This window comes from Anopheles aquasalis, chromosome 2 (assembly GCF_943734665.1).
Source record: "Anopheles aquasalis chromosome 2, idAnoAquaMG_Q_19, whole genome shotgun sequence".
NCBI lineage: Eukaryota > Metazoa > Arthropoda > Insecta > Diptera > Culicidae > Anopheles > Anopheles aquasalis.
This window is the reverse complement of record NC_064877.1, coordinates 59,928,147-59,943,146: the sequence shown is the minus strand read 5'-3', so window position 1 is coordinate 59,943,146 and position 15,000 is coordinate 59,928,147. Positions and strand designations below refer to the sequence as shown.

Below are 15,000 nucleotides of genomic sequence, written 5' to 3'. Positions count from 1 at the left end.
GCATAGCCGGTCAGACACTGTCTAGGCAAGTTTGTTTTGCCGGCCTTTCGATCGTTTCACGCGTTTTCGGCGGTCAATCGATGGGGTCGACTAACAGACGTTTCATTCGGGACGAATTTCCCTGGGAGTTCTGAGAAAAAAAAAACTCTATGCATGATGTTATCAATGTGTTATTTGACGTTTTGGAAGATTTACTGTTAAACAAACAACAATGTTGCATCTTTACATACAACATTGTAAAGATACCAAACGAGAATAAATTCTCTGTAAAAAAATCGATCTTGTGTGGTCGATCGTGTCTTAAATAGTGCTGGCTGACTGCATAATAAACAAATTGCAGCAAAAAAATAAATTGCACAATTAGCACAATTTGAATCGCATTAGAATGTTCTATATGTAGTTGTTGCAGCATAAACCTCGTGTTCAAGCAACATCAAGCATAATTCAGTATGCATAGCACAGGCATATATTCGCAGTAGTGGTTTATTCGGAGGATTAAAGAGATTTTTTTACAAGAGAGCTTTGCCAATTTGTCTATGAATAGAACATCTTTTAAAAAATCCCTCAATGGAAATGTAAGCCTGCTCATCATCAAAGGTTATAGGATTCTACTATCAATAGCTTAAAAAATCATAAAAACATGATTTCAAACGGATTTGCTGTTGACAAGACCAGAATTGATTGTAACATTTCGTTTAAATTGTCCAAATCATCGGTTAAAACTAAAACGCGAATGTAAAATTGTCCAATCGAAATCATAATCTTAGAAAACTTGACTTAATTTTTAATCATACCATGCACACCTTCAACTTCTGGTATTTTAGAAATGAGTCATGTATCCCTTAACTGTACCCTTTAGATCATTAGAGTTTAGAATTGAAATAGATTCCTTGTTGAACAACCAAACAGCAGCTGTGTGGCATGATTTATGCAGTGTAGCAATTGTGAAACTGTATTCAGTATTCATCCTTTCCCAATCTTAGAAGCAGAAAGCAAAGGAAAAAAGAAAGCAAAATCAACGCTCAATGTCATTAGCTGAAAGCTTTCCTTGAGCAAAAGATTGACACTCTAGCAAATTAAGCCAAGAGTAACACCGAAAGGAAAATGGTTCGATCGAAAGGATCGAAAACCGAACCGAGTTTGACAGATGAAAATGTTTAACAACCTTGTTCGTCCCGTGTCCCTAACACCGATCCTATTTGTAGATAATCACTTTAAATTATTTCCCCCCTTGCTTAAGAACCATCCCAAGTGCGGCGATGGCATCCGGTTAGCCGAAAAAAAACCCTTGCACCATTGCACCACGTGATAAAGTGAGGCTCTGTTCTGTTCCGTTCGGTTTCGAGAAAATAATTTATTTCCATTCCAGACCAGACCACAAGAAAAAAACAGGCCGGCAAGAAATCCTTCCACAGCCACGATAGAGCGGTGTGTCTGTCACGATATGCTGGTGACACCACCGGTGAACATCTGTCGTCTTCCGGAAGCATTCCGGCGGCCTGGCTTCTCTGGCTAGCAGACGTCCACGTACATGGCGTGCACTCGAGTGACTTCCGCGCGCCATATGACATCTTGATTCATCAATCTTCATGATCGTTAAAACGGCTTGGTGGCTGCCCGCTGTTCTTGGCACAAGCCGCGGTACACCCTCGCCGCTCTGGTAATTAAAATCGTCGAAAGCCTTTTTTGTCGAACGTTTTTCTTGTGTGCGCACGAGCTCGCGCCACACCACTTACCCTTCACAGCATCGATCAGTAGCGGTAGCCAGAGAAGGGAGATGAACAGCCACACCATCCGTGACCGTCGTTCCATGTTGCACGCCGGCTGCTTTCTGTGGTTCTTGTGCTCCGGCAAATCACTGTTCACGGCTTAACGGCCCGGGGATTTTCACGCGCTTTTCTTTTTCGTCCGGATCGTGTGCAGCAACTCACGTTTCACTGCACGGTACCATAGTGCACCCGATGGTAGCCACATAGCGGTTGCATTTTTTCATTATCACCATCACCATCAATACCACCACTACTGCCGTCCGTTTGTCACGCACGTGATCGTACGTCGGCGAACTTTCACGACAATTCTTCCGCTAAACTATCAACATTCTTGCGCACCGTCTCGTGCGGAGATCTGCTGTGGACGAAACAGAACGCGAGAACATTTGATCACGTTTTCACAACACAAGCAGCAGCGATGACGGCGCCGCTCAAGCCCCTGGGCCACATTCCGGGCGCACTTTTGCGCCATCCTCGGCCATTAGGCGAGCGGAGCGCCCCGGGTCACATAGTTTCCGCATCTCACACATCGCATCGCCATACAAACTCGATTCCATTCCAGCAATCACGCAACACCGCGCACCGGTGGTCAAAACAAACGCCGAAACGTCGACAACGTCGCCAATCAATCCTTAAGCCCTCCCAATTGGGTGAAGCAGACAGCAGACAAACAAACACTACCGTGGCATGCTGCTTGGGGCGCGAGAGAGAGGAGAAGCACGAAATGGAACCTTGGTCGGTGAAAAATGTCTCGGCATTTTCCGCGGTTCCCGGCTGATGAAGTCACGCGCTGGGACTTGGGCCGCCTCGAGTGGATTGATAAGTGTTTCGGATCGAGTTTCCGTTCGGTATTTGTTTATGATGCTCTGAGTGTCGTTGGTGGAGATTCGGGGATTTTTGTGTCATCGTTTGGGATCCGCATTAGTTGTATTTCTCTGGGGATTTGGAGAGCTGTAAGGCCATAAGTCATGTGGAATCGTCATGGCCATAGGTTTGTGCTTGCTTGAAAGGAAAGCAGCAATGGTTGAAAGCAGGATTTTGTCGCCTGAAAATCTATTTCAAACAAAGAAGTAATGAAGATTTAGATGAAGAGATTTGCGAATATTAAAGAGCGAACAATTTTATCATCTAGCTGATCAAGTAGAAAGTTCTTGTAGCTAGCTAGAATGCAAATTTTCATCAACTTTGTGGAAATAGAACGTATCTGTATATACTAACTTGAAGGAATAGGTACTCAATCAATAATAATGAAAGAAAGTTGAGAGAGTTCATGAGTGAAAATCCAACAAACGGCAGTGCATCAAAGACTAACTGCTCTTTAAATAAAACTTTCAAAGTAATTGGGATTAAATCTGATCACCATGCTTCACATATGAATAATAACAGCTTGATAACGAGTCGTGCAGAAAACAATGGAAGTGTTTGTCACAGACCAGGCCGCTTCCACAAACGTTTCAGTCCATTTGCGCCGGTGAATCATTCCCCGGTTTGTCTCGCATTGGTGTCCCCGATCCGATCCGATCCAATCCTTAAGTGATGATGCACTTTACCGACGCCAATCCGCAGACGATACACCACCACCATACGCACCACTACGCCATTGCCATCCATCTAGCAGCCCCCCAATCGTTACCGTTAGGGCTGTTGGTAGCGGGCTCAAAGTTGTAAAACAAACCTCGTTGGGACGTTCGGTTTGGTCCCAAATTAGCAGTCAGGCCCTCCATCTAATGGGGGGAAAAGCAACGCCATTGCCTTTTCCCATTAGATTTCCTTCGCGCCTTTCGAACGAGAAAATGCACTCCTTGGCCTGGTGCTGACTCGCCGTCATCGGCGTGTGTTTGGTAAACAAAAGGCAGAGTGGCAACGATGCATTCTCATCTCATCCGTCACAACCTGTCACGCGGCAAGATTATATGGTCTTGGGGCGTGCGAGACAATTATTATCCTTAATTTTCCTTGCCTGGCCCTTTTTGGATGGATCGGAGAGGAGGAGAGCAGAGAAAGAAGCTGAAGAAGAAGATAAGTGTCTGAAGTGTCTGGTCCGTCGCTACATTTGCACAAAGTGTAAAGTGCATTGGTGGCGACTTCTTCGAAGGCGATCGAAACTGTAACGAAGCGATCTTGTATGCCTTCGCCCTCACGAACACCATTCGGATTGAACGGCGGTTGGTGGTAGGGCTTTGGCTTTGGAACCACTCGGGCCCCAGACTGCAACGGCGCCCAGAATGGTGTCTATATTTAAGCATTTATCCCACGTTAATTAGCTACTTTATAGGTTACCCGAAGAGCACGATGACCGTGTGCGATGCATGTGTGTGCGCGATCTTCTGAAAGCAAAAAGACACCGAAACCATGGCCATGGAGTGCGACAACCTGAGGAGACATCAAACGACATCTAAGCAGAACGGTGACGGCGAGCGACACTCAAGAAGTTGATCGGAAGAGTTAGGGAAAAATTAATGATCAAACAGTAGCGAAGCGCGCGTGTTGTGTCGGTTTGTCTGCTGTTACCGATACATAATCCCAACATCTAAGGATGCTTCGGAGATGGACCACGTGCGCCATGTATAATGCTCCCTTTTGCTAACTAAACATGATGTTTGAACAAGGGGACCGGGGAGCCCGAATGTGCAGCGAATGTCAATCGACACGAATCCGAGGAGAAAGAGCGACAGAGAGCAGTGCTTGTTGTTGCTTTGATGATTCAACCCAGAACTGGGGGAAGATTCATAAATTTGGCCCACCCCCCGTTATTCTCACTCTTCAGTCGTTTCAATTCTGCCCAGTGAAGCCATAAATTTCTGGCCCTCTCATCGTCTGGTAATGGCGAAGGTAGTGTTTTTTTGGGGGCCACGGAAGACTCTCCGTCTTCCTCGTCGTCGTCGTCGCCAGGAAGGTATTCAAAGTATCTCTGGAAGCTATCAGGATATCAATTTCAGCCCTAGCTTGGGGCGGCTCAATGTCCCATAAATTAGGTGCTGCAAAGTATCGGGGATTAGCTGATGACAATAAAAGAATGACTTATGTGGCGCGTCACTTTATGGTAACGATTAAGAGATTCGAGAAAACGGCGAAGAGTACGGGACGTTATTTGGAACTGTTGTGTATCTTTAGAGTCTTGAATGTTGCTTGTACCAAAGATCGGTGTATGATGTTTGCTGGTAAAGTTTCCAGTACAAAAGAATAACATTAAATATGTTGATCGAATGACCTTTATATTCGTTGATGTGTTCGCACAAAAATACCTCTCTAGTAGCTTTATTATTCTAAATAAGTTACACAACATGTTTTGTATGACAACTGTCCTGGACGTGTGTTTAATTTCACCAGCGAATCGAACTGACTACATCAATACCACAAAAGAAAACGTCTTAGTGTTAGCCTCAAGAATCTTCGTTAGACCTTGCAGAACCCAATCGTGGCAATCTTGACAATGACCAAATGCGTTCGTTGCGCGCCACTCTCTTAAATTTCTCAACAAACCCGTCAACAGATCGCTGATGGCTTAAGTACCCTCTAGTATATGAGGGGCGTTCCCGTTGACCACGCATCCCACTCGCATCTCGCACCAGTTCCGATCCGATCCGCTACAATTGCAATCAATTTTCGATCCAACGATCAGACAAAGAAGATCTGCGAGCGAAGCATCGAATCCCTCGTTGCAGATCACTCTATCGCTGCCAACCATTGAGCACTTGAGAGGCGGCAGCGATCGCGATGCGTCTTCAAATGTGAGACTTCTGTCCGACTAGCCAAGTGGCCAAAAAGGGGCTGGTGCTGGGGGAGGGTGTGTGCGTGGGTGTACTGAAGGTAATTAATCCACTTTTAACCAGAGCATACGGGGTCGTAGCGGTGGGCTGGGGGTTCTGTCTGCGTTTTCAAATACACTCTTCTTCTATCGAATCGCACGTTGAAAAACGATCTGGGCAGCGGAATGGGGGGGCGGACTGGGAGCCAACATCAAGACCGGTACGTACCCTGCGTAACCGAACACCCCTTACGCACCGTTACGCATCATTGCAGGAGTAGAGTGCGCCTCTTTGTTACGCTACTTCCACATCATCCCGAGCCCGTTAGCTCCCCGCAGTCCGTTCGATCTGGCAGGGTGTGTCAACGTACAAGGACCGGGGGGAACGTCAACCAGTACCTCGTCGGCGCCCATCTCGAGACTAGCTCACGCTCGCGAACTCTTCCGGCATGCACACGGCTGCTCTCCAGGTTCAGCGGCCCCGGGAGCGGAAACCAAATTATTATTTCCGAAATAATTGCATCACAACGCGCGCACGGCCATCACCCGCAGTCGTCGAGGCTGCAGCGAGGTTACGGTTTGACGATTGACAAGACATACGGCTTCCTGGCGTGGCGCGCCTTGGATGTGTTCTCGGGTGGGGTGGGGGGGGGGGGGGCGAAAGAAACCGAAACGAGCAGCAGACAGATTTAAGTTCTTCGGGTGTTTCACTTCCCTATAATGTCCTCCCATAGGGCGGTTGAGTTGTAGGTCCCAAAAAGGCAAGGAAGGCAGCACCGTCCGTGGTGTTGCAGCTCATATCCGGCGCGCGAATCATCTTCTGGAGTGCGCATAATGATGCTGCTGCAGATCATCATCTGCCTCGTGCTCCAGGATGGAGTTGCAGTTCCCACCTCCTCCCCTTTCCTTCCTCCCTCTCTGGCCTCTCTCTTACGTTTTTGGTCGCAATTCCGGGACTTGCCGGGCGCGATCGAGTCCGGGATCACCGTGCGCCCTTCCCTTTAGGTTGTTGGTCCGTGCGGCTATAAATAAAGATCCCCACACAGACACACCGTTTGCTCCAATGGGACACCCTGCCCCCCCCCCCCCCCCCCCAAAATGGTTGGACAGAGACAAGACACGCGGTTAGTCGCGGCCCATGGACCCTAATGTGTCGCCCAAGGCACGTCACGGTTCGCTCCGGAAAACTGATGCTGGTGCTGGTGACTTATTACAGCCCGCCGCACCGCCTCGCTCCCTCGCTGGGGCGCTCGCGTTTATAAAATACTGTCACGCACGATGGCCACGACGGTACACGGACGGATCACAACAAACGCCCGTGTGTGTTCGTTCACGGAGTGAGCTAAACTTAAATGCGAATGTCGTCGTCGTCGTCGCCGTCGCCGTCGCAATCGTGGCCGTCGTGGCCACAACCGTAACGACATGCCGTGATTGTCACCGTGAATCATCGTGATCTGCGGTGGCGTGGTGAGTCACTTTATCTCTTCGTTCGTAGAGCGGAAGGATCGCGACGATCGCGGTTCGCGGTTCGCGGTTCGCGGTTTTTTCTTGCGTTTTTCACGCAACATAACTTCCGATTCCCACGTACCACTGGAAGCTGCTGCGCACACTTATCACCTCGCAACACTCGAAACACTCTGGACTTCAAAAGACACTCTTCACGCCGCACGGTTGCGATGCGATTTGCGAAAGAACAGCAACGTGCCGTCGTGGTTCCGTTTCCGTTTTAAGTTGATCCACTTCGCGTTGCTCGCGGTGACGAAACGTGGTCCCGAGTGCCAGCACCAGCACTGTTCTCTGTGGACAGTCGCGAGCGCAAATGTGACGGTTCTCGGATGGCGGACGACGAGACTTTGCTCTACGCCTGGTGGCGATGGAAGGAGCGATGCCGCCTTGGCTCTGACGAAGCCGTGATGCGCCGTGCTGCCTCGGCACTCCTCGGAACGGAATTGGTTGACAAAAATAAATTCCCCTCCCGGTGTTTCACCCAGCATCCCACCCCGCGTTTTCCACCAGGGAAGAAGATGACGATTCGCCGGGGACGACGGTTCCCGTTTGAACCGTCACCGTGTTTTCCACTTAACCGTTCAAAACGCTAGCCCGGCGCTTGCTCGTGTTGGAGGATCATCTTTACTTTGGTTTCTCTTGCTCTCGCTCTCTCTCTCTCTCTCTCTCTCTTTAATGCGCACTCTCCCTCTCACTTTCCCTCTCTGGCATTTTCACTTTCCTTCTGCTGCCAGAGCATCCCATTTTCCGTTACACTCGCACACACGCGAACGAAAAGTTTAATCCGAAAATCCGCTGCTTCCACGCATTTTCCACCTTCACCGGGCGCCAGGGGATGGAAAATGATGTTCGGAAATCGCGACGGCCCAAGTGCGTCTGTTTATACTTTGCGCGTGCTCGATTCATTAAAATTCATTCGCGCACTGGTCAGCTGGATTTTGGGGCTGGATTTTTTTCTTGCATGCTCAGCAAGCTCACCGTTCTTGGCACACCCAGAGAAAAACACCGGTTTGGACTTGATTTTCCACCTCACCGACGGCCAGCACGCGGTGAACAGATGGCATCCGTTACGGTCGAAAGGTTGGTCGCAACTGATGAGCAGCAACTTGGGAGCAGCGGTTGCGATCACAGCAGCATCGCGGCTTGGTGCTCGTGCTGCGCACGATTTTTGGGGGAAGGTTTTGTGTGCGGGAGTTTCCTGTCCCCGTCGTCGGTTCGGTCCCGGGTTGTTTTTCGCTCGCCCGTCTTCGGGTCTGCGCCAAATGCGCGTGCGGACCGAGTATACGAGGGGACTCGTATGAGGGTGTTCGGTGCCGGCGGATTTGTCGAATTTTCCTGGAAGAAAAACGATGTTGGTTCGTTTTTTGGGGAGTGTTCAAAGATTGTGCCCACGGGGGCTGCCAAATATTGAGCAATTGGCTTATCGCTCTTCACTGACCGATACGATCGTTCCTTATTAGTGAGGGCCGATAAGGAGATGCAGTGAACCAACAGAACGTAGCGGTCAGTGGAATGCGATTTATCGTTGCTTTCGGCAATGCCGGTTTATGGTGGTAGCGCCGTGGGTCAGCCGAATCCTAATCGAAGATCGTAATCCAATTTCGTCAATTTAAGGATTTAAAGCGACACGGAAGAGGCGGAGGAAGTTTGAAAAGTAGACATGGGGTGTAAATTTGGTAATTAGGAGGAAGAAAAGAATGTTATCGGATTCAATCATTGAAATCATCATACATCGTCAAGTATTTTTGAAGAAATGTAACACCCTAGGATAGAAAGATTACAAATAAGACAAATAATTTATTACGAAGCTAAATATATTTATTTCCTTAACTTAAGTCTATAAAAACAAAATTGTTTAGTTGAGGCAAAACAAGGAGTTTCCATAAGTTACTTCAAATAGAAAAAGGTATTTCACTGTAAAAATAAATCGTTGAAAATTGTTCAAATGGTTGGGTTTAAAGAATTTTCAGCTGTTTATTTACCGAGACAGAAAATCAATGAGAGAAAATGAAGCAAGATGCTTTGCTTTTCTTCTCAGTAGATTGAACTATTAAACCATGAACAACAGATTTCTAGTCTAAACCGTCTACGGACGTAGACGTATGAACGAATTCTAAATCGATTTTTTTCGTTTTAAAAAAAAATCAATTTTGTAACATATCTAACATTTCTTTGTTCATTTATAACATTCCTTACAGGTATTCTATTCATATCTTCTTTCTTCATTTGGTGATGATTCTTGTTCCAACTACTTACTTAATTGTCGCATGCAACAACCGACAAGCAGTCCTGTCTTCATGAAGAAGATTTTTCTTCATATTTGGGGCGTTCAATGACTGATATGCGCTACATTTTGCTTATAACTTGCCAGAAATATCTTTATTTGAATGAATTTGCTGATTCGGAATGCCCTGATTTTCTTACCGTTGTTTTAATGCCACTGTGATTTGCATATCAACTATTATGTTACTCTTCCTAAATACGTCATTTAGCAATTAATTTGTGCGTACCAATCTTTTCATAAATTACCAAACCTGTTCAGTTCATTTCTATAAAATTCAAAACCGAAAACATTAAATCGCCTAATTAAATCCAAAAATAAGATTCGCACTTCACTCTCCATCGCTCGACGTAGCAAGATAGATCCACCAAACACGACACAAGAACCATAATCGAAATAATGATGGATAACCAACACAACCAACCAACCATCTGCCGGGTCCTTTTTTTATGACCGTCATCTTCAGCGTCATCTTCTCTCCGGAGACAGCATCCCACAAAGGCGCGAGTCGGTGGAGAGGGTACTACAGTGCCAAGCGTTGCTGTAGCACCAGCAGCATCAAGACATCCCCGCCGGCCGGTCGTTAACGGCATCTTAACGGCACAGAGCAAATCATCGGTTCTTTCGCTTCACCCTTTCTTCGTAGCGACCTCAGAAGTCAGTACCAATACATCGGTACCGTGCGTTTCGGATAGATAAAGGGTGTAGAGAGATGAGCACGCCGAGGGTGATCATCGCTGCAACGCTCAGAGCCATCATTCTTCTCGGTCGAGGCTGCTGTCTGTGACGATCGCTCGCGTGAATCAGGTGCCGTTGAGCGCAGTGCTTGTCGTCCCGAAAAGGTTTCTGTTCCACAAATGGTAAGACGAAACTATTCCGTTATCTTCTTGCAATTACATCGTGTTTTGTTAACCTTTTTCTCTGCATCTTCCTAGAGGCTGAAAGTGCTGCTCCTGGTGGTGGCTGCTGGTCTCTTCGGTGGCCACTGGTGCACCGAGGCGGCTAACATTCTGCTCGTGTCCACTTTCCCTGGTATGAGCCACTGGTTGATGTTCGAGCATGTCATCAACGAGCTGCTGCATCGGGGCCACACAGTCACAGCCATCACTAGCTATCGTTTGCGATCGGCCGATGAGTATCGGGAAGCGCAGCGCTATCGCGAGGTGCTGATCGAACCGATGTACGATTTCGAGGCGAACGGACTGCCGATGGATGAGTTCTTTAAGTCACCTTCGTTCAGCAATCCCTTCTTCAAGATGTCCATCCTGTGGAAGCTAGGGTTGGAGACGAGCGAACATGCGTTCGAGAGTGAGAACGTGCGTGAGTTCTTGCGCACCGAGGGGCAGCGCTTCGATCTGTTGATCGCCGAGGAGTTTGTCCAGGAGAGCTTCCTGATGCTCGCCTACCAGTACCGTGTGCCCATTGTGACGATCAGTGAGTCATTTGCGTTGCATCGAATAGAAAATGTGGTGCTATTGCTTTACCCTTTGCCTCCTACAGACACACTCGGGCAGACGGATTTCCTGGATCAATCTTTCGGCATGCTGACACCGTGGTCTCACGTGCCACACTTTATGCTGGAGTTCGAGAACGACATGACGTTGCAGGAGCGCGCGTACAACGTGTTCCTGTCGCTGTGGGATCTGTTCAATAGGAAGTACTACTATCTACCAGCTCAGACGGCGCTTGCAAGGAAACACTTTGGCCATCTGGAGGCAACCCACGGAGCTCTGCCTTCTCTCGTGGCTCTGGAGCGGAATATCAGTATTGCGCTGCTCAATACACACATCGTCACCACGAAACCGCGTCCTCGGATCGATCGTATGGTACAGATTGCGGGGCTGCACATTCGTCCACCGAAACCCTTACCGAGCGAGATAAAGGTAGCGATTGATTGGATTCGAACGTTCACGCTTGATGCTCAGCTTTCTTTCCTGCCCTTTTTTCATCTGCAGACTTTTCTCGACTCCGCCACCGATGGTTTCATCTACATCAACTTCGGTACGTTCCTTCGCAGCTCGGACATGCCACAGACAACACTCGACGTGTTCTTATCGGTGTTCCGCAACCTAGCGCACTATCGGTTCCTGTGGAAGTGGGAAGCAGCCGGCGGGATTCCGAATCTACCGCCGAACGTGATGCTACAACGCTGGCTACCGCAGAACGACGTACTGGCCCATCGGAATCTGAAGCTGTTCGTATCGCACGGTGGCCTATTCGGTACGCAGGAGGCCATCTACTGGGCCCGGCCCGTTCTGTTTATGCCGTTCTACGGTGACCAGCATCAGAACGCACACAAGTTCGAGAAGGCTGGACTGGGGTTGACGCTGAGCATTATCAATGTTACGGTTGAGGGGCTGCAGTCGACGATGGAACGGATTCTCGACGACGTATCGTTCCAGCAGCAGGCAAATCGACTGTCAGCCATCTTTCGGGACAACCCAATCGAACCGCTTAGTGCGGCCGTCTACTGGATCGAGTATGTTGTGCGGCATCACGGGGCACCGCATATGAAATCGGGTGTAGAGGAGCAACCGTGGTGGGTTTATACGATGGTGGATCTATGGTTGTTGGCTGTGCTGTTCGTGTTAATCGTTTTGTGGGTCGCTATAGTGGTAGTCAGGGCAGTGGCTGACCTGGTTGGCCTACGTCAGCAGCGCAAGATCAAGGTTAAATAGTTAAGGGAGCCACGATGGTGCTACTGTTTTGAGATGATTACCCTTTTCAACGAACGCAATAGAATGACATTAGATTTTTTTTTGTTGGACCAATGCAATATTATAGTTTTTGGGACTAATTTGTAGTTTTATATCGAATAAAAATTAACTTCATTACCTAGAAATTGAAATAAAAGTATCGAAGCTTTTTTAAATCATTTGAATAAAGCGAAAAAAAATCAGCCAATGCAGAGATTGTTACTAATGATCGAAAGATGTTATTTGAAATTAGGCAATCGTATCGAATAAACGAATGAGCTGAACCTTCGGAACAGCAAACAATATTTGATGCTTATTTGGTTTTCATGCTTTTAAATCAAATGTAGATCAAATTTGCTATTTAAGAGAAAACAACCACAAATGCAGATGTGCTAAACACTTCTTCCTGATCATCAACTACACTGGCGCATGACTAAAAGCTAGTTCTATGCTCGTGAATCCATGGAACTAGCCTCCCGTCTGATTAGGTACCGCTTGCCGCTTCGATAGAATATATTTTTACTTCTCAAACACGCGAATACACTTTCATAGGTATACGTATGTTCTATCCAAATCGTTTTTAACGAAATTGAACTACTCGACTCGATCGCTCCCGTTTTACCTACTTGGAAGGATTGTTCTACCCATTGCCACGGCATTGCTTTCCTTTCGCGGGCGGGTAGATCATTAGCAATGATTCTTCGGTGATGCTCTGTATGTTTTCCTTTAAGCGTCGAAGGATCCTCGTATCACCGCTGTGGATGATCGTCCTTGAGGCACATTTTTGGAAACACGAGTTGTTACCTGTAGCTTGTACGTTGTTGCCTGTGTTCGTTACCGATGGTAGCCAAAGGTAAGACACATGGCGGCAGAAAAAAAACAACGTTTACAGCCAAAAGCCACGACTACAAATCGCTTTAATGGACTTTGCTGTGTGAAGCAAGTATTCAAAAACAAATTAAAAAATCATGAATCCTCTACCACGTCTTGATTTTATTCTCGGTGTATGTTTCTAAAACGAAAATGTTGTTTGAAATTCCAGTATCGTTCAATGTCATTCTTGTTTATCAATAAATGAACAAACTTAAACTTTAACTTAAACGGATAAAGCCGTTTAATCTTCGCAGCCTCCGTACAATACGAATTGATCCGGGATACATGATCTTTAGTATCTTCAACCAGTCCATTTCTAGCAAAAATACAATGTTGCACTGGTCATGGAAAGTGCTTCTCGAACCATTAACCACAAACCGATTGACTAATTAAGACGCTCAAGTATACGTAAACCAATCGATTAAGTACAACAATTCCACCTGACATTTCCCCGGACGCCATGCCCATAATCTTGGTGTGACGATTATCGCACCACAGTTGCGCCGGTGATTTATCAGTACAGGGCAGCGTGGTCGGCGTCGTTAGCGTTTGCGCACGCTTAGTCTAGCCGGAGCCGAAGCCGCGAGGTATCGCTCATGTGCTCAGTGGGCCGCAACAGCTGCATCACAGCTCGCTCGCTTCGCCTCGATCGCCACACTCAGTAGCGCTGCAGCAGCCAAACGGACCAGTGGGACGCCTCCGAATTTTCCGTCACCTCGACGATCTCCGATGGTCTCGGACACGTGCGCGAGCGTAGCGCATGTGTGTATTTTTATCTGAATAGCGTGAAGGACTATCTTCGGGAGGGGGCCCAACATCGGACCCAACCAGCCCATCGGACGCACACGACGGAGGATTCGACGCGACGATCGGGCGTCAATCAAGTCCGGGTGTGGATCCCAAAACCAAGCCAAGCCGGTCAGTCGCGGGCCAGTAGCGCGTCGTCCGTCTCGCTAACCGCGTGAAGTGTGTGAACAACGAACCGTGGCGTGGCAACGAATTTGCCTGGCCGAATGACTTGACGCCCAACGGCACCTGCGGTCGACAACGTTTGCACCGCCGATTGCTGCGACACATTTTGCCGGATGCGTCCGGTTGGTGCATTACATAACGGTCTGACCATTCGGTGATCTAGTGATAGAGCGCCAGGTGCTATCATCGTTTGGACGTTAATCGAACGTACCGTATGGGTCCGATCCCCGGGTGGAGGGGAGACTCATCATCAGCAACACCAGCAGCGTGATTGTGATTAGTTATCGTGAAAGCGCCGAGCCACCGAGTGAAACACAGCAACACTGCAGTCATCTCAGCAGTAATGGTAAGCAGCGCCCTGCTCCCGACGCTAGAACCCGGGACCATCTCCACTGGGCGATGACATTCAGCTGTGACCCTTCTGGCGGTATAATGAATTTCGCAGCAAGATTCCTTCGTCTGCGATGGTGCGACCAAGGCGTGTGGTGCGTGTTGTTTGTTTTTCCGTCGGCCACCATGTGATAAGATAAACTCGACCATGTTTTAACCCCCTGATACCTGATAGGAAAGTGCTCCGGTTGGCTGCAATCTGGGGGTCAGAGCGTCGGGCGCACTGCACTTCAGCGCACCACGAGTAAGAAGAGCGCCTATCGGGGCGTACGTTTACGTGTGCATGTGTATGTGTATGTGTTTGGGGACAATTTGAAATGGTCCCTATAAATAGGACGCCCAACGTTCCAAGTGCCAAGTTCAGGCGACGTTTACCAAAAACCCCTTTCTGGCTGGCAGAGGTTCTCTTCTTGCCGCAGCTCGTTCTCGCGTAAACATTACGAATATTTTTAGGCAATCCCCCCTCCCTCAACTACGAAACCACCGATACGTCTTGCACCGGTATCGCCGGCCACACAGCGAGTGAGGTCGAATCAGTGTTTTGATTATGATACCGGCATATTTATTAGTTCATTCGTTTGACGCCAGCTTAATTGCGGCTGCACGCCACTCGCGCGAGATGCTGCGATGCCCGACGCTTCAGTCTCAGCTCCAGATTTCTCTGCAGATTGCTGGCTAACTGGCCGGTGGCCAGTTGCGCACGGTGGCCAGCGTCGATGGGTTTATGGGTTTCCCTTATTACGTTTTTCGGTAACCGGCGTTCGG

The 15,000-nt window shown here is 48.1% G+C and overlaps 3 protein-coding genes across 3 annotated transcripts in view; 2 read left to right on the top strand and 1 right to left on the bottom strand.

Moving 5' to 3' along the window:
• Window positions 1–2,120, bottom strand: part of LOC126569617 (chondroitin sulfate proteoglycan 4) — a 10,923-nt gene extending 8,803 nt beyond the window's left edge. The window contains exon 1 of the mRNA XM_050226839.1: window positions 1,737–2,120. Within this exon, the coding sequence (XP_050082796.1) occupies window positions 1,737–1,812 (76 nt within the window). The 5' untranslated portion in view covers window positions 1,813–2,120. The remainder of the gene's footprint in view (window positions 1–1,736) is intronic.
• Window positions 2,121–10,250: 8,130 nt separating this feature from the next.
• Window positions 10,251–12,045, top strand: LOC126568885 (UDP-glycosyltransferase UGT5-like). The gene is made up of 3 exons (XM_050225559.1): window positions 10,251–10,738; window positions 10,805–11,187; window positions 11,260–12,045. The coding sequence occupies exons 1-3, from the start codon at window positions 10,339–10,341 to the stop codon at window positions 11,980–11,982; spliced, it is 1,506 nt and encodes a 501-aa protein (XP_050081516.1). The 5' UTR covers window positions 10,251–10,338; the 3' UTR covers window positions 11,983–12,045.
• Window positions 12,046–13,551: 1,506 nt separating this feature from the next.
• Window positions 13,552–15,000, top strand: part of LOC126570838 (UDP-glycosyltransferase UGT4-like) — a 5,683-nt gene continuing 4,234 nt past the window's right edge. The window contains exon 1 of the mRNA XM_050228876.1: window positions 13,552–14,191. Within this exon, the coding sequence (XP_050084833.1) occupies window positions 14,189–14,191 (3 nt within the window). The 5' untranslated portion in view covers window positions 13,552–14,188. The remainder of the gene's footprint in view (window positions 14,192–15,000) is intronic.